Source organism: Apus apus, chromosome 5 (assembly GCF_020740795.1).
Source record: "Apus apus isolate bApuApu2 chromosome 5, bApuApu2.pri.cur, whole genome shotgun sequence".
In the NCBI taxonomy this organism is placed as follows: domain Eukaryota; kingdom Metazoa; phylum Chordata; class Aves; order Apodiformes; family Apodidae; genus Apus; species Apus apus.
This window is the reverse complement of record NC_067286.1, coordinates 9,979,885-10,005,506: the sequence shown is the minus strand read 5'-3', so window position 1 is coordinate 10,005,506 and position 25,622 is coordinate 9,979,885. Positions and strand designations below refer to the sequence as shown.

The 25,622-nt window shown below is 41.6% G+C and overlaps 1 protein-coding gene across 1 annotated transcript; it reads right to left on the bottom strand.

Annotated features, from left to right (window-relative positions):
- DKK3 (dickkopf WNT signaling pathway inhibitor 3) lies at positions 1-25,251 on the bottom strand. Its single transcript, XM_051622595.1, has 7 exons — positions 25,048-25,251; positions 22,920-23,057; positions 22,358-22,441; positions 6,136-6,228; positions 4,203-4,347; positions 2,739-2,895; positions 1-574 (listed from the first exon to the last, which is right to left on the bottom strand). Exons 1-7 carry the CDS (start codon positions 25,234-25,236, stop codon positions 331-333), a joined length of 1,050 nt encoding a protein of 349 aa, XP_051478555.1. The 5' UTR covers positions 25,237-25,251; the 3' UTR covers positions 1-330.
- Between the last annotated feature and the right edge of the window lie 371 nt (positions 25,252-25,622).

Here is a 25,622-nt window from a genome sequence, read left to right as displayed (position 1 = left end):
TCACTTCTGTAGTTATTAATAAGATTATTTATGCTTATATGTATTTTTTAATGAGTACAAATACTGATAAGTTTTTCTAACGTACAAGGGGCAACTACTAATCCAGAAGTAACATATTTCTCATTTACCTTTGACAGAAGGTTGATCCAAGGACTGAATTAATTCAACAGGAATTGGAACATGCAGGTTTGGTGTACAGAAATGGATGCTTATTCAAGACCTTATTTATTGCACTTCTATGCAGCAGTATGTGTTTAGGGTTTACGTAAGCGAGACACTAAGACAAAAATTCCTAGAAATAACAAAACTAAACTGTCTGGTGTTTGGATTTTAAATTTCATCTCCCAAAACCGGGTCATGAGCTGAGTCAGGCTCAGGCTTCAAACCTGCTTGGTCCTCCAGGCTTTCTAATTCTTTACGCACTTCCTGAATGACGCTGCTTTCTTCGTAATCAGAAAGAATATCTCTGGGTATCAAGCTGAGAAATGGCATCTCATCCATGATTAAGGGATCTTCTTTCTCTTTATTCTTGGTTTCATTGGCAGACAGTTGACACACAGATGTAGTGCTGTGGCTGTCGGAAAGAGAGACATCTGGTCATATAGTACATCTTGTCATGTTCTTTTGCTAGTTCCTTAATAAAAACTCCTTGTTCTCTCCCCACATGAAAGCTTGTTAAGTATGTTTTACTGTCACATCTACCAGAGCTGACTTCATAAACATCTGATTTTTACATGCTTGACAGCTGGAGAGTTAAAGATGATGTTTCCACACACGGAGTTAGAACAAAGGTCCCAATAGCAGAAAATGTTTGATACTGGGACACAAGATGGCAGTGGACCTCAGCAAGGTCTGGCCCTTCTACCTACAAGCAGTTGTGGTGACTTGTCCTTTCTGTTTATGTGATAACGCTGAGTTAAGAAACATTATACTCTTAACTTAAAAGGAATTCCAGGAAGCTGTAGAGGTGAGAAAATAGCATTATATATTTGATTCTAAAGATGATAATGTGATGGCTGTATTTGCTGCTGCCTTTGCTTTGAAAAGTGGCTTCAGTTTGCCTGCAAACAAACATCCCACATTTACTGTAGGAACTTGAGCAGGGTCAAGAATGGTTTATATTTATTGACAGGAGGTAGGGGCATAAAACTTGACCATGGTGCACCTGCTCTCCCTGCACTGCATGGGGCAGGCCAGGGCTGCAGGTCTCGGTGACAGTGTAAGATGACCACTGCTTGTGCCAGACACCCCTCAACAACTGTTTGAAGCTGCAGCCCCTTTCACTGGAAACAAGGGATAAATGAACTAAAGATGTTTCTGAACTTCGCTTTGTGTATGTTTTGAATTCTTGGATGTTTTGCTTTCTTGAATGTTTTGCTTTCTAAGAGTTCTAAGACTTCCATTCGTGGGCAAACTATCCCCATGTTCTCTAGGATGTAATCTTAGTTTCAGTATTTATCACTCACAAGTAATGTTTAGGCAAGGGCCTTTCCAAGGGGAGATGGGCTGTTTTAATAAAAAGTGGTGTCTGAATCTTCAAATTCACCATGAAAATTCACAGAAGCAGCTTAACTCTCTATGTGAGCCATGGGCAGGTAGTATGCACAGTATTACTGCATTTGTCATGATCCTAAACAGATAGATATTCTTGTTGCTCTAGCTCACTTACATTCACATTGTAATTAATTTGTGTTTCTATATCATTTGAAATGTTTTCCTTTTTACAAGATGTGACATTTGCTGACTTAGCTTCCCTGAGGCTAATGGTTCTTGTACATACACTAAAATTCTGGTGCTTAAAGGATGGGATCAACTCTGCTTGCTTTCATAGATCTCATTGATGAAGCAAAACACTACTCAATTACTTTTCACGCATGAAAAAAAATGCAGAAACAGCTGGATGCAGAAAAGAGAAAGATTAATCTACATCTGTCAGAGCTGTGCTGTCTTTTTGAAAGTTAATATAATGAAAATGGTAGTGTAGGAACAAACTTGGAGAGCTTATTTCATAGATAACATGAAGGTTTTCTAAAAATGCTTTTGATGCAAAACTAAAATGATCTTTCTCCCATTGACATTGCTGATAATGCAAATGACTGTTGTTCTAAAGAATCATTAAAGGCATGTATTAAAAGTTTTAGCTTCTAGCCAAAATACAGAGTCAATCTGCTTCTTATTATGTGAAACTTGATACTGACGAAGTCTTCACAGTATGAAGTGTTTCAAGTCTGAATAGCAGATCTTAAGTCAGCTGTAGGGAAACTGGCTTCTCAGGTCAGTTTGAAACTGAAGGAAAGTGCAAGTGAAGGTAGCTTTTTTTTTTCTTGTGATAGAAGTGACCTGTTCATACCTACTGCATGCATTAAAATGTCCTTGTCATATCTGAAAGCAAGCAAAACATCTAAGAGCAGCCAAGTCTAACACAGAAAGCTGGTGGACAAGAACTATATGTAGAGAAATTGGAATGGTACATCTGAACAGCTGTTAGTACTTTCTGATTGATAAAAGCAGTGCCAGCCTGATACACAAACTTAATTCACACTGGATTAAGGTGTTGCTGGAATTAATTAGGCACATCTATGTGGGACAAAGCAATAAATCTGAGAAATGCTACTGATGAGAAAGGCTGTCAGAACATTTTATAGTGTGGAAGGCACTGTAAGTTCTGTATCTATTTACTGCAAAAACAAAGGCCTCAAATATTCCAAGCAGCTTGCTTGCCCAGTTTTGATCTTTACCTCTGAGGCTGGCAGATCAAGCCACTTGCACATGGGCATCGCTCCAGCACTCCATCAGGTTCCAGTTCCCAGGTGATCAGGTTGAGAAGCCTGTTTGAAGGGTCATGGCAGGGTTCACCTTCTTCAGGTAATGGTGTGCACACAGGAAACAGGAGTTCTGCACAACAGGGGACATGAACTTCATGAGAAGTCATCACCTGCTAAACTGAGATGACTGAGATTTAAGTCTATATGCAAGACATGAAAAGACAGACTTTGCCTCCTTTTAAGACCCCTTACATGTTAGGGAACCGTAACTTAACGTTCTTCCCACTAGGTGGGGGTAAGGCATTTGATGTGTGATGAGCAAGATTTACTCTGCTTCTTCACCACTGTCAATACAACACAGTAGCGCTGCACAACTCCATCCCTTGGAGGTTCAAAAGACTCTTCTAAAACCAAGAAAACTAACAGTGAATCCTTTGCAATGCCTAGCATTAATGGTTTGAAATCTGAATAGATAAATAGCTCTATTACAGAACATTTTTCCTGTATCTTCTGTTTCTTTGCAGACGTTACAAATACAGAGGAATTGTTCAGAGACTAAATAATGAGGTTGTAGGAACTACTACTCAGCCATTTAATTGGTTACAGTAATTCTACAATAGGTAATGCTGTCTGGCATTTGGGGCTTGGCACCCTTGTTTCTGCACAGGACTGAATTTCAGCCTGTGTAAGAAATTATTTAGAAGGCTGGGGTAGAAAGCTGGTTATAACTGTATCCTGTCACTACAAAATTAAGGTGAGTTATGCTAAATGCAGCAAGGAGCCAGTGGGTACAAAACTATAGAAGAAGCTGGGCCCTGACCCAGTAGATTTAGAACTGATTTTGGGCCTGGTATCTTCTCCTCCTCTCCTCCCTCCTGTAAATCAAGTTTCACAGTCTCATGTGGACTGACAACATAATTTGGAACATAATTCCTCTATGTATCTTGGCTGTCCAGTCAGGACTGCATGTTGTGGTGCCCTGGAAGGCTCATTACAAAACTCAGAGTATGAAATATGCCTGTGGTCTGATTCTGATGGTCTTGCTGATTTCAAAGGAAAAGCCACTTTCAGTAATCTCATTTATTTCTTCTGTATGTTTTTAATTCTCTAATTTTTGCTCTGTTGTGTGCAAATTTGACACAGAGCTGTGCTACTTTTAAATGTCTGAGACCCTCAGTCAGACACAGGAGATTTTTGTGATTCTCATGCTGTTTTCATCACTAGCATGCAATAGGCTTTTCTTTCACCACTATGCACCTCTATCAGACGCTTTCTCTCTTCTAGTTCTATTACAGTTTTATAATTAAGTTAACACAGTGTGTTCCAGGGGAGGACAATGTATTGATTCTGTAGAGATTTAACCACTTCACCTCGACAAAAGAGCTAAATATTAACTCTTCTGTATTATAAAATGAATAAATAGCAAAACCTCTGTACCTTTCTGAAAAGCACAGCATGTTCCAGGGTTGCAGTCATGTTGGTTCTCACAAATGGTGCCGTTCTCTCCCTTTGAAGTGGATTTCCTGCACTCACCCCAAACGCAAAGCTGGTCCCCACAGCATTCAACATCCCGGGAGCAACGCTGGCCAATGGAAAAAGCAGGTGACCAAACCGTTCAGCTGGCTGTTAATACGTGCAATTAGTGCTAGAGTGACAGAGAATTAGCCCATGGTCCTGAAGTCAACTGCATATATGTGCTTTAAATATATGCAGGTCTTACTGCTTAGGTTCTCAACTTCCAGCATACATAGAACTCTTTGCCAAATGGGAACCTCTGCAGCAGAGCAACAGCACTCTATTATTCTTTCAATCTTATAAAGCCTGAATTCTTATTTTAGCATTTGCATGAAAATTGATCAGCAGCCAGACATCCTACAGTGTAACATAAATTTCAGGAAAACAAAAATTAATAAATGAAACATTATTAATGGAAGACATTACTGATTTACTGTTTTTTTCCATTGTTAAATGCAGTCAGGAAGGTACTATTTGTTCAGAAGGATTGCTTTCAAAGAGCAAAGCAAAAAAATCTTACTGAAATCCAATTTGTAGTTGTAATAAGAACCAGACCCCGTTTGTATCCAAGAATCTTTGAAAAAAAAAAATCTTTAAAAAAAATTTCTCTTTGAAAATCAGAAATGCAATCTCTAAGCTGTCTAAAGACAACTTTGTGTGACAATTATCCTAGTGTTTCAACTCAACACACCTAATAAATGAACCTCTCTGATTCTAACAGAAGCAGTGTGTCACTTTCTTTTTACAGTAGTTTGATTAACATCTTGAAGATTCCTAGTAGGTCAGCATTTTAACAACTTTTTTCTGTCTGTGTAAAGCCCTGTCTGGGCAGTGGATCCCACAGGAAGTGCTTAACACAGGGCAGAAAGTAGGACTGTGCTAGCGTTAGTTAAGACCTGCTAATTAAAAATAAGTGTCTTGTAATTGACATGTCAGGGAATTGATGCCATCATCTTCAGCCTGAGCTTGTGTTATAACAGGAGTGTAGCTAGGACCCAATTTTTACTTTCTTTATCCTACAAATGTTCTACTAACCACTGTAAAGAAAAGGAGGGGAGGGACGTTAGGTCATCCCAACCTTGATTTTTAATTATTCCATGTTAACATGACAAAATTGTCAGTTTAACATTTTCTAAAATGCAAAGACAGTTTTCTTAATGACATTTGAGCATATACGCAGGGCTTGTGTTTAAGCAAGCATTCAGTCCACTGAAGTTACCAGGATAAGAAAGTATTTAAATAAATTCAGGAACAGCCTGGTGCTTTTAGATTATAATAATCCTATTGATTACATGACTTAATAGCAAGGCTTGCTTGCCTGTAGCCTGAACTGTCTGCGAATGCTTTGAGGAAGGAATTTGTTTTAGAAATTCAGCAGAACTTACATGAAAAGGGACAGTCAGGTAACAGGATTACTTACAATAACAGTTGCTCTATGGGATTGTCCAAGTGGACACCAAAGGGAAGAGTAATTCTCTGTGAGAACAGAGAGCTGAGAAGGACCAGCTGCCAGCTGAGCCACAGGTGCTGGCACAGTATTTCCTCTTTGCCCACTCCAATGCCAACCATCAATGAGTTTATGCTGCCTTCAGGCCACCTAACAAGTCAGTCTTGAGTCAGGAGGACCAGAGTGCAGGTTTTAAACCACAGCAGAACAGAATCCTTATAACTTAGTTGTGTTAACAGGCAGAAAAAAAAACAAAAAACAACCCAAAACACTTTAAGCATCCATCTTTTAATCTCATGCAGAAAGTTTTGCATCTCGTTTTCTATAAATTTTGACTTGTTGACATTAGCAACAGCAACATATATTGAGTTTCTAAAGACATAAAATCACATCTCATTCAGAACTTACTGTATGCTGGGGTTTACAGAGCTGACACTTGTATTCAAAGGTGGAGAACTGGCAATATTTCCCTGTTTCACAGTCTTCATCAATGATACACTCCTGAAGAAAAGGATAAAAGTGTAATTTGCTACTGTGTGACAGAAATACATAGCTGTTCTTGAAACATCAGAAGGTCTTGATTGATCGTATTTCTTATATAGGAACCAAGGAAAAAAGCTTGCTTTGGTTCTTCATCGAAACACAGTTCTGAAATAGAACAATGCTACCTCCCTGGCATACCTAAATATTGTGGCCTCAAAGTGTTAGGTGGTTTCACTTCTTGTATGAATATTAATACCAGCAATCTCAACAGGAAAACGAATTATCTTGTTTTGCAAGTGTTTGCGAGGCAAGGTTTTGGTAGTGGGGGAGCTACAGGGGTGCCTAGCCAACCATCTAGCCAACAGAAGAATAACTCATAGCACTATTCTCAGTTTGCACCATCATAAGGCTGATGCTACCTTTTTGCTATACACATAAATCCCTGAATTCTTTGAGCTTGACTGCTCTTTGGCAGATGTTAATCTCACCTGCTGTAGCAGATCAACTATCATCTGTGCAACCTTTATTGAAAGTTTCTACTAAGCTTTTAATTTTCTATTTCTACTTTTTTGGATAATTTCTCCCCAAACTGCTAACTTCTTCCACCCCATCCCAGTTGGGGTTTGTGTTTCAAGTGGGCTGATAATTATCTCAGCAAGAAGTTTGGGTGAATCTCTTAAATAACTATTATCACTGAAAGAGGAAAATATTTAATTGCAAAACAGCTATAGTGTCTTCAGCTCTTCTACAGATTAAACCTTATGGAAGCTTCTTGCCCTGTGTGAGACGAGGCTGCACTGCATGAACAACAATGCCCTGCCTAAGTTACCCATTTTGGTCATTGAGATGTTTTCAAACAGTTTGCTTACCCAGGACATAGAACAGAAGCCAAACACAGCCTGGAGCCTGGTTCTTTTCAAGACAATGACATGATATTCAGGTTATAGGTTTATAAGAAAGGTAATTTATAAGAAGGTCATTTCAGCTATGTTGAGACTTCAGTAGTCATTACCGGGTCTAGGCTGCTATAAATTGTAATGATTTTGCAACTTCATTATTCCAGTACAGTGTGTGTTCTGCTTGTTTGCTTTTGTGTTGCTACATAATCAGGTGGGTCAAAATCCAAATGTTATATAGTATGTTTGAGGTTTTGTGGTTCCAAGTTAGCACTTAGCCACTTCCCCTCTTCAGCAGCCATGCTCCTTCTGGTCAGTTTTCTGTCTGAAGTTTTGTCAGCTTCTTTTATGAATCCCTTCGCGTAAGCCATACTCAGAGCAAACTATACTGTTTCATTCCTGTTCCATCCACTTCCAGGCAAACAGCCAGGTCTTGGTGTAGTCAGTTTTTCCAGTTGTCCCTTTCCACAGAGGAGAAATCTTGCCATAATCGTTTTTAAGCTCATTGAATGACTCTCTCAAGCTCTAAAACCACCTAACACCAAAGCTTCAACTTTCCAGGCCCTGCTTTCTATTGTGCTAATGAGTCTCCTGCAAAAAAGCTTTTTTCTCTCCCTTGCTGTTTCTTGTCCCACCAGCTCAGACTTCCACTTTTATGAGGGTTTTCAGTTAGGGAAAAAATGCCTTCATGGTTTTCTTTCCTGGCATGAAAAAAGCTTGCTTCCATATGCTCTCTGTGAAATTTTGTGCCACACTCCAACTTCTTTGGTCTTATAATCCATAGTCAACACAGAACTCAGTAATGCTTACACATGCATATGTGTAACTGTTTAGCTTTTTTATTTTTTTTTTTAATTTTATTTTTATTTTTTCCTTTCTCAGGCTACAGACTTTTTCTAAGCAAGATACTTTGAAACAGTTGCTGGACAAGGAGGAAACCTAAATACATTCATCAGCTGCAACGGATTCTGAACAATCAGTTTTCTTCTGGAATTCTGCAAGCTAAGTTATTTCTCAGAATATTTTGTCTTTGCAGGAGAAACAGTGTGCAAAATGAGGAGAGGGATTGCTGGCTTCTGACATGCAGCAGAGCATACAAGCTGAACAGACAGCTTAAAGACAGAATTAGCTGCATTTATAACGGTGTACTTCTCTCTGAAATCCATTACGATGTTACACCAGTTAATTTAACATAGCAGCAAGGGAATATGCTGTTTGAAAAGTGCTAAAGAATAAAGTAGTGTGAAAGCAGGGCTGACTATTTATTAATGAGTATACTAGGACCCATAAACAACAGAGGCCAGGAAGGAGAGTAGTATGCCATGTACCTGTAAGAACATACTCAGCATCCTATGGGCTCTTACTATACTACTGTACTCTGCGGTGAATAGTGAATATCCTGCAACACCTGAAAGCAATTTGGGGGTTAGGATCTGTTCCAAAACCAAGAGGAAAAAAAACCACCTCAACAAAACACTGGAACACGTGGAAAAGGTACCCTGCATTGTAAGACTGCTAAAACAACAGCTGCTGAAAGAAATTTCAATCTTCTTGCTTTTGGCAGATTATGCCAAGCTATCGTTTGCTCTCCCGAAGAACAGTTAAGTCTCCACACTTGAGAATAAAACAGGAGCTGATGCAGTGAAAGTGAAGTATGGTAGTACCACAGCTACCAGAAAATGGAAACAGATGCCTGAGTGTGAGAGGGCACAGGCACAGGAGTATACAGGTCAGAATTGGTGTAACAGGTTTTGACAAGAGTACTCTCCTTCTGGCTGAATGTTCACATGTATGTGGAAAGGCACAGAAGGAAAAAAGGATGTGCTGTGACAATGTTAACATTTGACCCAATAGAATTACAGAGTCATAGACTGGTTTGGGCTGGAAGGGACCTTAAAGACCACCTTGTCCCAACTCCCTTGCCATGGGCAGGGACAAGTTCCACTGGACCGGCAGCTCAAAGCCCCATCCAACCTGGCATTCAACACTGCCAGGGATGGGGCACCCACAACTTCCCTGGGCAACCTGTTCCAGTGTCTCACCAGCTCACGGTGAAGTATTCCTTTCTAATATCCAGTCTAAATCTCCTGTCTTCCAGTGTAAAACTGTTCCCCCTCATCCTATCACTACGTGCCCTTGTAAAAAGTCCCTCCCCAGCTTTCCTGTAGCCCCTTCAGGTATGTGAAGGCCACTATAAGGTCTCCCTTAAGTCTTCTCTTCATGAGGCTGAACAACGCCAACTGTCTCAGCCTGTCTTCATAGGTGCTCCAGCCCTCTGATGCCTTTGACCTAGAAGGCACCATGGGCTACTTTGGCAGATGGTACTTGACTGGTGGAGTGTTGCCAGCTGTGGTGTAGACCACATTATCTTCTGCCCATAGAACATACTAAGGATAAAGAGGCAGAAGCAAAGAACTTCTCAGTTCAAGTTATGAAAGCAGAGTAAACCTGTTTTCACATAGAAACCCACTTCCATTTGCAGTGTTCATCTGGTTTCTGTACCTCACTATGGCAATACTTTTAATACTTTCTTTTGCTGTTTATATAGTATGTACTGAAATCATGCTCACTTTGCTTTGATCTTTTTCTTCTCATTTTCTAATTAACACCTTAAGTGTAGACCAGAAAATATGCTCCAGTCTATTCTGATACTGATTTTCAAAATGGAATCATTTAATTTAAATTGAAAATTGATATTTGATTTGTTTGTTTCCTCTCCCCACTCACACTCAGCCTACCTCCCACATTCTCAAAAAGTCCTTCTCAGTGATAAATTTAAACAATACTCCTGCTTCACTATTCACATCTTCAGCCAATACTTTTCATGGAATCAAATGACTGAACGATCTTTCCTTTCCTTCTGGGCTCTTTACACTTTAGCTTGGAACCCAAGAAAGCAGAGGAAGGTGCTGTTCATTACTTTATATTCAATGGTGATTAATACACTTATCAAAGACAGACAGTGAACACTAAGGGGGGGGGGAGGGGGGTTACGATGCAGTATACTGAACAGAAAATGCCCCAATAGGTAAGGGGCAGCTGTAGTGGAGAAACTCAGCAGCACTTGCCTGCCAAGGTCACTGCTCTGACATGAGAACAGTAAGTGGGATTCAAATGGGAGAATCACTTTTCCCCTCCTTTTGTAAGCTGTACAGCCCAGTTTGCTGGCTTGTTCTCATCCAGTTGCAGTTCGTGGCTGCAAACCTTTTAAAACTCTCTTAAAACTGAAGGAGAGGCAGGGGTTTTTTTGTGGGGGTTTTTTTTTGTTGTTGTTTTTTTCCCCTGGCAATGTCTGTAGAGCTGTAAGCCTAAACAGCCATTCCAAAGTGTTCATTCCTAACCCTCTATGGATTTAAAGTTCTCAAACCATAAAGTATGGAGGCAAAATTCACTGATTTCAGAGAGGTGAGGAAGTTCAGCCAGGGAGTAAACAACACAGGAAGCAATGCTACAAAAGCAGCTGGTGCAACAATTAGAAAATTATTAGAACAACCTTGGGAATGGGTGGAGGCACCTCTCACAGTCTAATGGGGCAACTATGATTCAAAAGCCTCTCTGAACCAAAAGTCCATTTACACGTTTCTTACAAGCTCCTGATACAAAGAAACTTCCTTTTCAAAAAGCTGTAACTCAAGTAAAACTCAACATTAACCCCCATAAGTGGCAGCTACAGATCCTTCCCAAACACTTCCACAGCTCACCCAACTTTATCTGTGAGAAAATGATATCAGCCATAGTTTAAGTGCTCTAGCAAAACCACTTGTTCATGTTGAAACTGACATTTCTTAGCAATTAGCACTTTTAAGAGTTCATGTTCACTTCTGTGTTTACATCTCCCCTTCTATGTTTTGTTTTAATTTCTACAAGTCATTTCACATGGGGCTGGTCTCCATTACTGCAGGAGATGGCAAAAACTGCTTAGTAGTAAGGAAAAAAATAGCATTAAAACTGACTTATATACTACATGTACTACATGTATTAGAAAAATGTCAGAATTATGTAGAATGGAATATTGTTTTATGGAAACTACAACCATCGTTTGAATTGCATTGCTCCAGTTCCTAATCTCTTAGTTGTCTAGACAGGGCACATAATGCATTTGTCTTTAATGAGATATGAATTCACAGAGCTCAAAAGCTCTATAATACTTTCCAGCAGAGCAAACCGCTTACTCCTGTCCTGCCAAGTACATGGCACTCATAAAAATAAGGACTATTGTTAAAAATATATTTACTAAAGAGAGCAGACATGAGTTGCAAAGTATTATATTAGTCACATCCCAGTGCTGTTTGGGAAAGTCAGCTATTCATGTGGCTGTTCAACAGGAATGTGACTTTTGAGCTCAAAACTAATACATAAGACAATACAAGAGACTCATAGAACCATAGAGTGTCTTGGGTTGGAAGGGACCTTTAAAGGTCATCTGGTCCAACCACCCTACAGTAAGCAGGGACATCTCACACTAGAACAGACTGCTCAGAGACCCATCAAGCCTGACCTCAAATGTCTCCAGGGATGGGCCCCCCACCACTTCTCTAGGCAACCTCCTCCAGTGATCCACCACCCTCATATTAAAGAACTTTTTCTTAATGTCCAACCTAAATCTACCCTTCCCTAGCTTGAAACCATTAACCCTTGACCTACTGTTACATGCCCTAGTGAACAGGTCTTCCCCAGCCTTCTTATAGGCTCCTTTCAGGTATTGGAAGGTCACTACAAGGTCTCCCCAGAGCCTTCTCTTCTTCCTCAGGCTGAACAACCCCAACTCTCTCAGCCTGTCTTCATATGAGAGGTGCTCCAGCCTTCTGATCATTTTCATTGCCCTCCTCTGGAAGCACTCCAACTGGTCCATATTCTTCTTGCGTTGGGGGCTCCATAACTGGATGCAGTACCCCAGGTACAGACCCCAAGGGACACCACTTGTCACCATTTTCCATCTCGACATCGATCCATTGACCACTACCCTCTGGATGCAACCATCCAGCTAATTCCCTATCCACTGAACAGTCCACTGAACACCCATATCTCTTCAACTTAGAGAGAAAGATGTTGTGGGACACCATGTCAAAGGTCTTGCAGAAGTCCACATAGATGACATTCATAGGTCTTCCCTTGACCACTGATGCAGTCACTCCATTGTAGAAAGCCACTAGGTTCATAAGGCAGGATTTGCACCTAATAAACCCATGCCTGTCCTGGCTGTCCTGAATTACCTCCCTGTCCTCTATATGCCTTGGCATGTCTTCTAGGAGGATCTTCTCAGGCACTGAGATGAGACTGTCAGGTCAGTAGCTCCCAGGATCCCCCTTTCTATCCTTGTTAAAAATGGGCATAATGTTTCCTTTCTTCCAGTCACCAGGGACTTTACCTGACTGCCATGTCTTTTAAAATATCATGGAGAATGGCTTGGCAACTACACCAGGCAATTCCTTCAGGACTCTAGGTGACCCTGCTCTGGCAGGGGGTTGGACTAGATGATCTTTCAAGGTCCCTTCCAACCCCTAACATTCTGTGATTCTGTCTACCTGTTTTTTGAACACCTCCAGTGATAGTGCCTCCACCGCCTCCCTGGGCAGCCTGTTCCAATGCCTCACCACTCTTTGAAAAATGTTTTCCTAATATCCAATCTGAACCTTCCCTGCTGCAACCTGACCCGACTTCCTCTTGTCCTGTTGCTGGTCACTAAGGAGAAGAGGCCAACACCCACCTCACCACAACCTCCTTTCAGGTAGTTGTAGAAACCAATGAGGTCTCCCCTCAGTCTCCTCCTCTCCAGGCTGAACAGCCCCAGCTCCCTCAGCCTCTTCTCATAAGGCCAGTTCTCCAGACCCCTGATCACCCTAGTTGCCCTTCTCTGCACCCTCTCCGGCACCTCTATGTCCTTCCTATGCTGCAGTGACCAAAACTGCACACAGTGTTCAAGGTGTGGCCTCACCAAGGTGGAGTAGAGGGGCAAGATCACCTCCCTGGTCCTGCTGGTCACACTATTCCTGATCCAGGCCAGGACGGTATTGGCCTTCTTGGCCACTTGGGCACACTGCTGGCTCATGTTCAGCTGGTTGTCAATCAACACCCCCAGGTCCCACTCTGCTGGACAGCTCTCCAGCCACTCCTCCCCAAGCCTGTAACTGCTGGGGATTGTTGTGGCTGAAGTGCAGGACCTGACATTTAGCCTTATTGAATCTCATACAATTGTCCTTGGCCCACTGATCAAGCCTGTTCAGATCCCTCTGGAGCCTCCCTGCCCTCAAGCAGATCAACACTCCCGCCCAACTTAGTGTCATCTGCAAACTTACTGAGGGTGCACTCTATCCACTCATCCAAATAATCAATAAAGATGTTACTCAGGAGTAGGCCCAGCACCGAGCCCTGGAGAACACCACTCGTGACCAGCTGCCACCTGGATTGAACCCCATTGAACACAACTCTTTGGACCTGGCCATCCAACCGAAAAAAAGCTTTTCTTAACATGGGGCAACTAAATATGAAGCATGTGGCTATTGGTTTTGGGTCTCAGGTTGTCTAACTTCAGAGTATTCCTTTTCTGTCTAATTATGGATAGAGAAGACTATAGAGTTTCTGTGCATTTGAAAAAAAGTGGACTGAGTGTATAGCATGACAAGTTTCCAGAAGGCCTAAAGGAAGATTTTTTGGTCAGAATTTCTACCATCCTGCTCTGCCTACTGTACACCTGAGAAACAAGAGAAAAGAAGAAAAACTTCATGTTATAACATGTCCTGCCTGCTCTAGGGCAAATGTGTGGGGTAAGGCAAGACTTCTGCTATTGCAGACAGTCACTGCAATACGTAGCCCTATAGATATATATATGTATGTATATGCACATATACACAGACCTTCGCTCCTTTCTTAGTTGGAGATTTTTTCGTTTCCAGATAAAGTTATTTAGCTGTCAGATTATAATTTGTGGGGTTTTTCTGCCAAATTTGCAGTGTGCTTCCTCTGATACCATTGCAAAATAGATTGAAATAAGTCCTTTGCACTGTGTTTCCTACTCAGGACCATTTGCAGCAGCTGTAGCCTTGCCAGGTGCTTAGCTTGGATTTAATCTAAATGCCTTGAGAAACAGTAACAGTTATGGAAACACTGTAAAAATATGCTACAAAACTCTAAATTGCCATTCTTTCTTAGTAATCAGTAATCATATAAAGATGCAGCTTTCAAACAATCATGTGCCCAGGAGCTGAATTGTAATCCAGGCATCTCTTCTCTCTGTAATTCACAGATAACAAAGTTTCCATGATTCACTATCAAGCTATGTAAACTTTGAAAATTTGTAAAAGCAAAACAACCCAGAATAGCTGTACACAGCAAGGATGTGAAACAGCTGTGCAAAAAAAACCCAGTTCAAAACAAGAATACTAAATTAAGTGTAGCACTCTGAGAGTAAGACACCAACCTGTGCCAAATCCTTCACAGAACTTAACTTCAAACTCTGAATTATATGTGCTTTGTTCTAATATAATACACTTTTTTGGTATCTTACAGTTTTAACAGACTTATTTACTGTTTAAGGGGCCAGCCAGAGATAACACTACTAGAAGCAAAGTACATGGGTAAGAATTCATCTACAATGGATTTTGCCTATAGCAGAGTTGAGAGTGTGGGGGACTGCTGTTACTGCAGAAGAAAGGGAATAATTTATTTTCCATGAGCTGTAGATGAAAGAAGTGGTTTAAATTACAGCAATAGCCTGAGCACAGAAAAACACTGAAATAAATCATTTCCAGCATTTGAGGATTTTGAGAACAGATTATATGAATTTCTGCCTAAGGACGAAGAAGGCCTCTGGGTTGTAGATGCTGACTTTTTGAGGCTTCTTCCAGACCTCCTCTTTGGGGCATTTGCTGGGATTACAACAGATGCTTTTTTAATTATTATTATTTAATTCTATGTCTGAAATAATGTGTCTAGAGGGTATCAACAACATGAGACTATGATTACTCATGAATATTCATTCACTATCCTAAAAAAATTCCAATTAAAAAGGGTCTTCAGCATACTCTTTATGTCCTTCCAAAAAGGAATGTGAATGTATTGCAGATTTTTGCAATGCATGAAGTTCAAGACAAACACCTACTAGGGGACCAAAAACTGGCTATGAAATACCTTTGATCAGAAAGCCCACTAAGATTCTCCTTTGCCTGACACCATGATGTTAAGCTCTGTACATGCCATCAAATGCTTCTTCCTCCCCCTGGGATGAGTGGACTTTCTAAAGGAGCAAGCTTGAGGGATTCCTCATGTGATATAAATTCACAGAACAGGCTCTGAGTCATTTCCAGACAGAATAATAAGTAAACAAATCCAAAACTCCCACCCTGTATATTTTTTAACTAATTAAGGGGACTTGTTATTAAGGTAAGAATCAGGACAAGTAGAAGAGCTGCCAGGAGGGGTCTCTCCACAAGCTGCTGTGGTGAACAACCACAATTTGACAGCTAGTGCATTTACTGGTGTGGTATTCCTCAATGCTAACTATCAAGTCCCTCAAAAAGGCCAGGCACACACCCACCCCACAAAGGATGCCAAAATGCTGTTTTTGAATCAGATGGAAGGAAGGACAAAGTGAGCTGACATAGAAATGCTTTTCTCAAGAGAATACATTTGAAGCCACCATTCTACAGCATTTTTTTCCTCATGTTTGCCAGTCTTAGATGAAACAGAACTAAACAGAAACAGGCTTCAGTTCACCATTTTCCTTCAGTTTCCACTGCTTACCTTGTAACTGGTAGTACAAACGCTATCATGCTGGACTAGCATTTCACAACTCTTCCTGACCATAAACCACTGCACAGAAGCCAAGCAATCACAGAACACATTCATTCTGCCTCCTCTTACTCACTGGTGTAAAAACAGTGCTGTTCTACTGATTTTGATTAATCTACCCCCCTAGAGTCCAGAAAAAAGGTTAGAGAAGACTTAGGCTCACTGTATATGAACTATCTGTTACTGGGCCAAGCTCCCAGCCAGGGCAAACTGGTACCATGCTGTCACCTTACATATGACTGCACAATTGTAAACCAACTGCACATTAAGTCCATTCATCAGTTTCCTTTGTATAGCACTCATTCTAAGATTGTAACAGATGTAAATAAAACGTTTACACTTTACATCCAGTACCGCTGTAAACAGCAGCCTGTATTTCCTACAGCCTTTGCTGTTGTTACTCTACTAGCTAAAGCTTACTGCTTAATTAGATAACATAAGCATCTGCTGGAGCCAGTGGATTAAACCATATAATCAAAACCAGTGGAAAAAATTTCTCTTCTGCCTTAAAGCTTTTCCTCTCATGTGATTAATTTTGCTACATGGGTCTGACCAGAGGAAGGAAATACTGTTGATGAACTTTCACTGCTGTCTAAAGACAGTCCATACTATGATCTAGGCACTATGTTACAGTAACAGCTTACTTTTGGTGAGGAGAAATTATTTTCCAATAAAATATTTTACCTTCAGTATTTAGCTACTCAAGGATAACAGTCCAGATAGATAAAAATGATGAGGCAGTTCCTTAGCCAACTCGATTTTGCATTAAAATATTATATTTCTTTGAGGTTTAATTGGAATAAAAATACCACATTTTAGCACATGAGGATCTGGCAAATTTTAAAACAGTTCTAAACACAGGCATAGACCTGAATTGCTAATGAAGAAGGTTCCTTTCAGAATATCAATTAGTACTACACGTTTTTGTTTTCCTCACTTGAGACAAGAAAAAAATCCCAAAACTGACACTAAGCTAGGCCAACAGGAAATATTAAAGAAATCCTAATCATTCTTTCATCTTCATTACCAGCAAAGTAAATTTACTACAGTTATCTGAATTAGTTCAGACTCCCACTGATACAAATTAGAGTAGGATTTTATACCTTTGATTAGGAGTATCATCTTTGCTGTTGCATCAGTTATTTGCATGTAAATCCAAGCCACTGTTCAAGACCAAAAAAAAAAAAAAGTGATAATGATCTGTGTTCTCTGACCTTTGGTTGTTGTGTTTTCAGCCAGAACACCTGCCTGGTTTGCCTCACCTCTCAGCAAAAGGCACCTTGCTTCACTTCACTCTGATAAGGTCTAACAGCTGTTTACACCTGCTGGTTTGTGCAGGGTCACCAAGAATGATATCTGAGTCCATGGAAACTGCAGTCTCAATTTTCTCCACATCATGGCCATTGCAGCACTATAGTATTACAAAACCATCTTATTTTTGTACACACTGTCCATTCCTGATCCTCTGGGTGGATCCGTAACTTTCTACACAGCATTCTCTCTGGGAAAACAAGCCAACTCTGAATGGACAGAATGGACTAAGTTCAGTAAATAAAGATGTAAACACTGAGCTGACACTTAATAAAGGCTGTGGACACCATTGCACACACCTCAGCTGGCAATTACAGAGATTTCCCACTTTCTTCCGCAGAGAAGTTGCTTCATGCAGGATCAGAAGCAACACATGTTTTTCAAACTCCTTATGTCAGATCTTTCCATTCACTTTTTGGTTACAGTGTAGCAAACATCAGATAACCAGTAAAAAAATTGGTTGGAGAGATACACTGTCACTGACAATAAGGCCACGAGCTAAATTACATCTCTTAATAGCTTTTGCATCATTAAGAAGCATTTGCTGCTTATGGAGTTGGATATGAATATTCAGGACTATGCACAAAATGCATCACACTTTAATAAAAGAAGGGTATGTCCCCTGCTCTACAACAAGATTCATAACTTAAAAGTATTCTAGATTAAGAAGAGCAATGCAAAAATAATAATTGCCAAGTGTTTCTCATCTTTGGGCACATCCTCTTTGTGCTTGAAACTACTTACTAACCAACTAAGCTGCTGTATTTGCAGACAGTGGGTGCCAAGTATACATGTGCATACAGGCACACACTCCCCTTTGCAAAGAAAGGGCAAGCACCTTGTGTAGAATCACACTGGAGGCACCTCTCCTTACTGACCCACAAAGAAACTTTGACCTGTGCTGTGTGACTAATGAGAGGGCACAGTCACCCTGAAGAGCCTCGACCATCAAGGACGAGCAAAAGAGAGGAATGTTTTCTATAGTGCCAAAGCCAAATGAGAATTTTATGATGCACTTCCAGTTCCCTGGTACACCCCTCCTAAATACAAGAATCTTTTAAAATCTCTTCCAAGAAAAAGAACTGAAAGCAACCAGACGTACTTCTATTAAAGTCTGGGGAAAAAAATATCAAATTAATACAGACAAGAAATAAAAATCCTAGGTACACTTGCTTTGAATTAGAAGAGTGTATACACAATACTACTCTGAATGCAACTGAGAAGAAATGCAACCAATCTTTGTGCAGCAAATCTTAACAGTACCAGTTTTGCTCCCTTTTATTTGTCATGCTTGCTTTTCAGTGGTTAGGCTGATGTATCACAATTGAAACAGAATTAGTGAACAAGTCAGAAAACATTTTATTTTCTTACGCTAATACAGAATGTTGTTACTTTATCTGTGTTCTATACTTGAACTTACTACTGGAATTACTCTATTACTTTGCAAGCTAACTAATATTTTCCAGAGAAGTAAGTTATAGACTACTTGAGCCTTAAAACCAGGAGCAAGTGGATGTAAAACCCTGCAGACATAAAAACATGCACATCCAGCTACTACTTGCCTTTATTTGGCCTCTTTAAAGGTCCAAGACTGTTGGATCAAAGCCTGACATCTATGCTGGTGACTGTCAGTCCTCACTGACATCTGAGAAAGTGAATGCTAGTCTGGGAATGTAAATGGCGCCTCCAAATAATTCAGCACCTCTGAAGAACTGTATTGCATTGCCAGAAATGGCAAGCAGCTCAATTCCTCTTCTGGAGACTTAAAACACTGATAGTCTTCTGGCCATCAAAATAGTGTCAAGTGAGTCATACAGTAACAAAGACCACAGTATAAAGAGAATACTTTGGTGATGCAAAGCCAAGAAGAAATACTGTCTGAGAGCGAAAAGTGTGTGTGTGTGTGTGGGGAAAGATTATGCCTTATGTTTCTGCAATAGTGTATCTGCACTACATTTATGTGTATAAACTTATTTATATGCACTATATATGTGCCTATTTGTATCTGTTTGCAGGACGATAGTGGGATGACACAGACATTGTGATTTAAAAAGCAGACACAACCTGTTTTCCATGCAGCTGCTTCTCCAGTGCTGAACTTCATTCCAGCCAGTATGTGGATTTATTACTGCAACACAGACTTGTTGCAGGACACATCTTTGCCTACCTGTGAGGCTTTGGCAACAACAAAAAAGCCAGAAATGTCTCTGGAAAAGCTTTCAGTTATTTCAGTGGCTTTTAACTTAGCTCAGAGAATAAACGTGAACTGAGGGTTGCAGGGTCCCAGTTGTTACTAATTACTGCAGTAATAAATTATATAGAGTTCAAATTTCAGAGTAGGTGGCTTGCTGAGGTGTTTGATGAATTCTTATATTTACCACCCAATTTTGTACCTACGGAGTAGGAGCTGTGGGAATCCTTAACTTTTATAAGCTAATCCTGTAAACTGAACCTATAAAACAGGTTTAGCTCTCAGCACTCAGTTTCCCTACAAGCACAGAAATTGAGCTTGGGTGCTACAACGTGCCAATTTCTTTTACTTAGCAGATTGACAATAAAAACAGAAGTGCTGTTCTAAAGAGACACCGATCTGAAGGCTACAGGAGTAGCACCAGAACAGAGGACCTGTTCTCACAGGCTGGCTCCCTACAGCTTCTGCTACCAAATTCTCCATCCCCAGAACAAAACGTCAGTATCACCCTTTTCAAATGACAGCTACAATTATACAAACCCTTTGTTACATAATACTACGCAGCAGGATGAATCACTGATGGGTATTAAGAATGTGCATTACAGAATAGCATACACTACCTGTATATAAGCTGAATATGAGGTTCACTGAGATACTCTCAACAGATTTCAAAAGTTTTCTCTGGAGAATACAATACTTATGCATCTTGTACTTTGTTGCTAACTTTTAAAATAAGAAGCAGAATTACTCTTCCACCACCCAGTGGTCTGGGAAGCCAGGAGCAACTGGCCTATGGGGCCAGTGCAACTCATTTTCCCAATACTTTTATCTTAAATTTACAGATCTAAGCAGTACTGCTTTTTAATTTCAACCAAATTATTCTCCCACTTGATAGCTCTCCCCATGGCAGCATGTTTTTCTTACTGTAACCCAAATTTTCCAGTTCTCAGTCTCATTCTTCACTCTTGCAGTACCCTAGGTAATTAATATTCCTTTTTATGTTTAAACTTTTCGAGTATTTTCAGATTTACTTCTGTTAGGTGGATCTTAGTCAAATAAATATATGCATCTTTGCCCGCTCTCCTTAAATAACAACTAAGTACATCTGTTGGTTGCTTTTCCCATTTAGCTTTTCCTCTAACTTGGCAACCTCTAAATAAGGTGTTTGTACCATGGGCATGCTGAAAGTTCAACATGGGTGTGAGAGGGGAAATAAACATTAACAAATGTAGTTTTGTTTCACCAGCTGCTGCAGTAAGGACGTAGAAAGTGCCCCAGGATTTAAATTATAAGGAGTTCATGTGATCTGTTCTGATTGTGCTTAATTCATAACTGAATAAAGACTGGCACCATAAAGCTTGACAAGAATTTGTATTCAGCCTTCAAACTCTTCAGCTGAGAGACTAGTAACAGTATTGGTTCTGGATGCAGCACTGGCTTGGTAAGTGAGGCAACCTTCCCATAAGGAAAATGTGGATAATGTCACGTGATATAAGAAGCTTATAAGGAACTTTGTATGATTGTTGGAGAAGACTAACTTGGAAATAGTTTTTATAGCTGTGAGGAATGTTTAGACACCACAAGCCATCCAAATACATTCTGAACCAAAACCAGTGTTGTGTCACTCTACTAAGGAGGTTGAAAGGTTTGCCTTTGTACACTGGTCTTGAAGATCATGACCATATTTGCTTGAAAACAAAATTTTAATTGCCATCATTACCATTATCTCATTATTAAAAAGCATTGTAGAAAATGTTAGCACTTTGTATAAAACCAAGCTGTAGTTGCAATTTGTTTTGTACCTTGACTTACAATCACTAAGCTTTGCCAAATAGTAAAAAAAAAAAAAAAGTATGTCACACACAAGCAACTTTATTTTGCTACTTGTCATTCTCAACTTTAATAGCAGTATGAAAGTATGAGCTGAAACAGGGAAAACTTAGTCAAAGGATGACAGCAGAAAAGATGCACTAAATGCATGTTTTATCCCTAGCAAAAATAGGAACAATCACCATATTTTTTTGTTTCTTTAATGACTTAAAAAACAGCTAAACAGCTTCTGTGAAAGAACTGGAAGAAAGCTACTCTAAAAAAAGCCAGGACATGTTAAACTAAATTAAACCACAAACTATTAGTCAGATGAAGCCAGCTATCAGAGGAATGCTGGCAAGTCCTGTCTTTGTAAGAGCATAAAAAAGGTCAATTTTGGTAAGACTACAACCAAAGAAAACCTAACAGCTCTTCTAAGCAGTGGTGTCTGCTGAATTTCTCATGGGACCACTTAGGTTTAGCAATGCACTTGTGTTTGCAAGACTCAGGTAAAGAATAATCTTAAGCTTTTAAACTTCTTCCTTAAACAACTGCATTTCCAGAAGGGAGGGGGATTTATTGTCCTGCCTCTCTTTCCCTCCACAAAGTGACATTTCACAGCCAGTTGTCCATCACTAGGTTAGGCTAAGAAGCAAACAGAGCCATTTATTGTTTCACCGACTCCTAACAATAGACAATTTGGTGTCTATTTTCTAGTGTTAATAGTCCATAAAGTCATTTTTAATGCAACCCAAAAGCCCAGTGAGGCCATACATTAATCACTGTTTTACCAAGGGTTTATTCACACTCACTGGAAAGGGCAGTGTAACTATCCTTGCTATTGGAGTACAATACTGACATTTGACAGACAAACTGAATATTCAGAAGAAGCACTTCAGTTAACCACAACATTGAAACTCCACTTCTAATTCACAATATGATATTCCTAAGTTAAATTAACTAAAAAAAACAAACAAGCAAACAAACAAAAAGCACACAAAACAAAACCCCACCATTTTTGACTGCTTACCCCTAATGGCTTTGTGTGTTTCAAAGCATTCCGAAATTTTGCTAGGTCAACAGTATCACCTTTTGGATGATGAACCCCAAGTATTTTTTCAATTTTCAGAAGGAAAAAAAGGTGTTCACTTACATGATTTCTTTTATTTTCTCCATCTTCTATAGAAGTAATAACTGTCTCAGAAAAAACTGTTGATCCAGTTTTGTTATCTGTAACCTGATACAGCAAAAGAAGAGTAAAATATCAAACTACATTTTTAATTAATCTTTTGTTACTCTCAGTCCTGAACCACCTTCTCCTTTTTTTTTGCATTTTGATGTCACTCGTATAAAATCCTAATCTGGGGGAAGAAGTGGATGACAAGCCTACCTCCTTATCTATTTAAAATATTGCTGTAATGAAGCTAACTGAGCAGGAGATGGTAATTACTTTATGACCCATGTAATAGCTGTACCTGTGTTCTATTTTTAGCAGGCACTTTTTTCAAAATAAATTATTATTTCACATTAACTTTTTAAAACATGTGCTCCTACACAGTGATTAGGCAAGCAAATGAGACACAAAAAAAACCCAAAGTAATTATCATCAGGAAAGTTTATGCTCCAAATTATCTTATTGCTCTTAAATACTAGCAAAATTATTTTTACTTAAAAAAATAATAAAGTGTAAAAGCTTGCAGCTTACTTTTTCATACCTTATCAATTTCTTGATGAGTCTGAACAGTTTTATTACCAATTCTGGTTTCCGTGTTGGACTCATTATGGTAGTTAAGAGGTAAGTTTTCGAAACTTACTTCTGACAGTTTTTTTGCCCCTTCCTCTTCAGCTTCCATCTGCCAAATTTAAGAAAATCAACTGAAAATGAGCAACAATTACACAAAAGTGAAAAAGCAAAATACTTCTTGTGCAGCCCTCAGTAACACCCCATTTAATTACATGATGCTGCTCAAACAGATCCTCCTGTAGGGGAACACTTACTCAGATGATCCAGACAGTGGGCCAGCAATTCTTTTAGTGGACTAGAGCAACACTGGAGAGCTAAACCCTTGAGCACTGGGGCTATTTAAGCCAAAGTCTGTCCCTGTGAGGAAAAATTGTGCAATGAGTAGTGACAATCTGGTACCTGTACGGGCTGATGCCAGTCAAGAGCCTGACTTTCTGTTTGACCCAGAAAACCACTACAGACAGACTTCTCCATCTGACGGAGATTAGAAGCTATTCAGGCAGGACAAAGAGCCATAGCCAAAGCCCCTTGAAGTCAACAGAAGGAGATCAGGGTTCACACCTCCAGAATTTCATTCTCTGTATCAGCTCCCATGGTCTTTGCCAGATGAAAACTCCTCTCAGAAAAGGAGTGCTCTCTGAATCAGAAAGCAGAGTAAGCTCAGCAAAAGGGCGGGAGTCTTGTAAACAACATGAGCTCAGTAAGTTGTGCCCCTTTGTTACTTGCAACTGCTGTAAGAGAGCTCGGAGGCCACAAGTTCAGCCAGCCTGAACAATAGAATTTTTTCCAAGACAAAACTTCTCTTTCTGGTGTGTCTGTTTATTTTAAGCAACAGCTGCAAACCTTTTTTTAACTGTAAAGCATTTATCTGCTAAGATGCAGTTCAGACAATCCACATTTTGTGCTGTATGCAGACCATTCCTAAACCCTGAACTAACTACGGGAAGAATAAAACAGGCAGAAATTTCGGCTACGTCCTTGTTTATATAACTAAGCCTATTTTCAGCATTGTAAATAACACTTTTTGAAAGTGGTTTGTCTCAACGGGTTCACAGTCTAAATTAAGTGGAGAATAGAGGTAGGTTTCAGCAACTGTCCAGTAAAAGCCTAGAAATTATTTAAGTACAGTAAACGAAGGTCTGCTCTTCTAGTGGGTTGTCTGTGAAAGTTGTGGGTTTTTTCAGACTATGTATTTTTTAATGAGAGGAAAAGAGAACTTGGAAGAAAGGTTCTTAACATGAAGGAGAAAAGAAGTTTAAAAGCAGGGGAATGTAGGAACCAGGTCTTTTGAGCGCGGTACGAGACAATGGCTCGGGGTCTAGTCTCAGTTCCTGGCTTTGGAAAAAGGCCCTGTGTGATCCTGGGCAAGGAATTTGAAATCAAGACACGGAATCCCATGAAACGTAAGCCGCTTCTCCACACAGGTTTTCAGGACTGTCTTACACCTTGGAATCCTGGTTTGGGATAACCTCTTGTGCCTTAGTACCGGCTGTACACAGACAATAAATTAACTACTCTTCACTTCTCCCCTTGCCACCTACTGTCGCTTTCTCACGTTAGGATTCAGGTGGGCTAATTTCCCGCATTTTGGCCTCGCTGCCTGCGATGCGGGCAGAGGGCGGCTTTCCAGTGCCACCCCCAGCACCGCACACGGCGAGCCCCGGGAGCCGAGGTGGCCTGGGTGAGGCGGGGAGCGGGGCGGGAGAGCCCGCCAGGGAGAAGCAGCAGGCGCCAGAAGCAGAGGGGATGCCCTTCCGTGGCAGCGGCCGCGCCGGTGCCCCCCGCACCTCTCGCCTCCCCGCCTGAGGGCGGCAGCGCCGGGCGGGAAGCGCCGCGCGGCAGGGACGGTCGCCGAGGTGGCTGCCTCAGGCAGCGCTTCCTCACCGAGGGGGGCGAGCGGGGTTTCTCGCTCGCAGGCATCGCGCCGGCCCCGCTCAGGGGAGGCAGCGGCGGCCGCTGACAGGAATGGAGGAAGGCGGGCGGGAGGCTGGCGCCACACGGCTCTGCCCGCAGGTGCCGCCCGGCCCGGCCCGGCGGGGTGAGGGAGGAAGAGCTCCCCGCCCCGCGGGGTCCCCCCGCTTCTCCCACCGCCCCCTCACCTCCTGCACCGCGTTGCGCAGCTTGTACTGCGTGTCCTCCATGAGCGCCTCCACCTCCCGCAGCATCTCGCCCAGGCTGGCCGCCCGCCGGCCCCCGCCGCCCCCCGCCGCGGCGCCGCGCAGGACCCCCAGCAGGGCCGCCAGCACCAGCCATCGCCGCCGCGCTCCCGCTCCCGCTCCCCGCCGCATCCCGCCGCTCCGGCCGCTGCCCCTCCGCGGTGCGGGCTGCCGGCGCGGAGGTGGGGCGGGAGCGGGCGGCTCCGCAGCGCCGGCCCGTCCCCGCAGCCCCCCCCGCCGGCCCACACCGGCCTGGCCCGGCCCCCGCAGCCCCCCGCCTGCGCCGCAGCGCCGGCCCGGCCCCCGCAGCCCCCCGCGGGAGCCCGCAGCCCTGGCTTGAGGGAGGCCCGGCGGGACAGGGCCCCCAGACAAAGCCTCGCCCCGCGGAGAGCGGGAAGGACAGAGGGAGGGAGAGGGGCTGAGGCAGGTGGGGGCAGCGATGCTGAGGGAGAAGAGCAGTGTGTGAGTTTCCTGCTCGGAACCCCTTTCTTCTGTCGGTTTGAACAGGTTTAATGCGG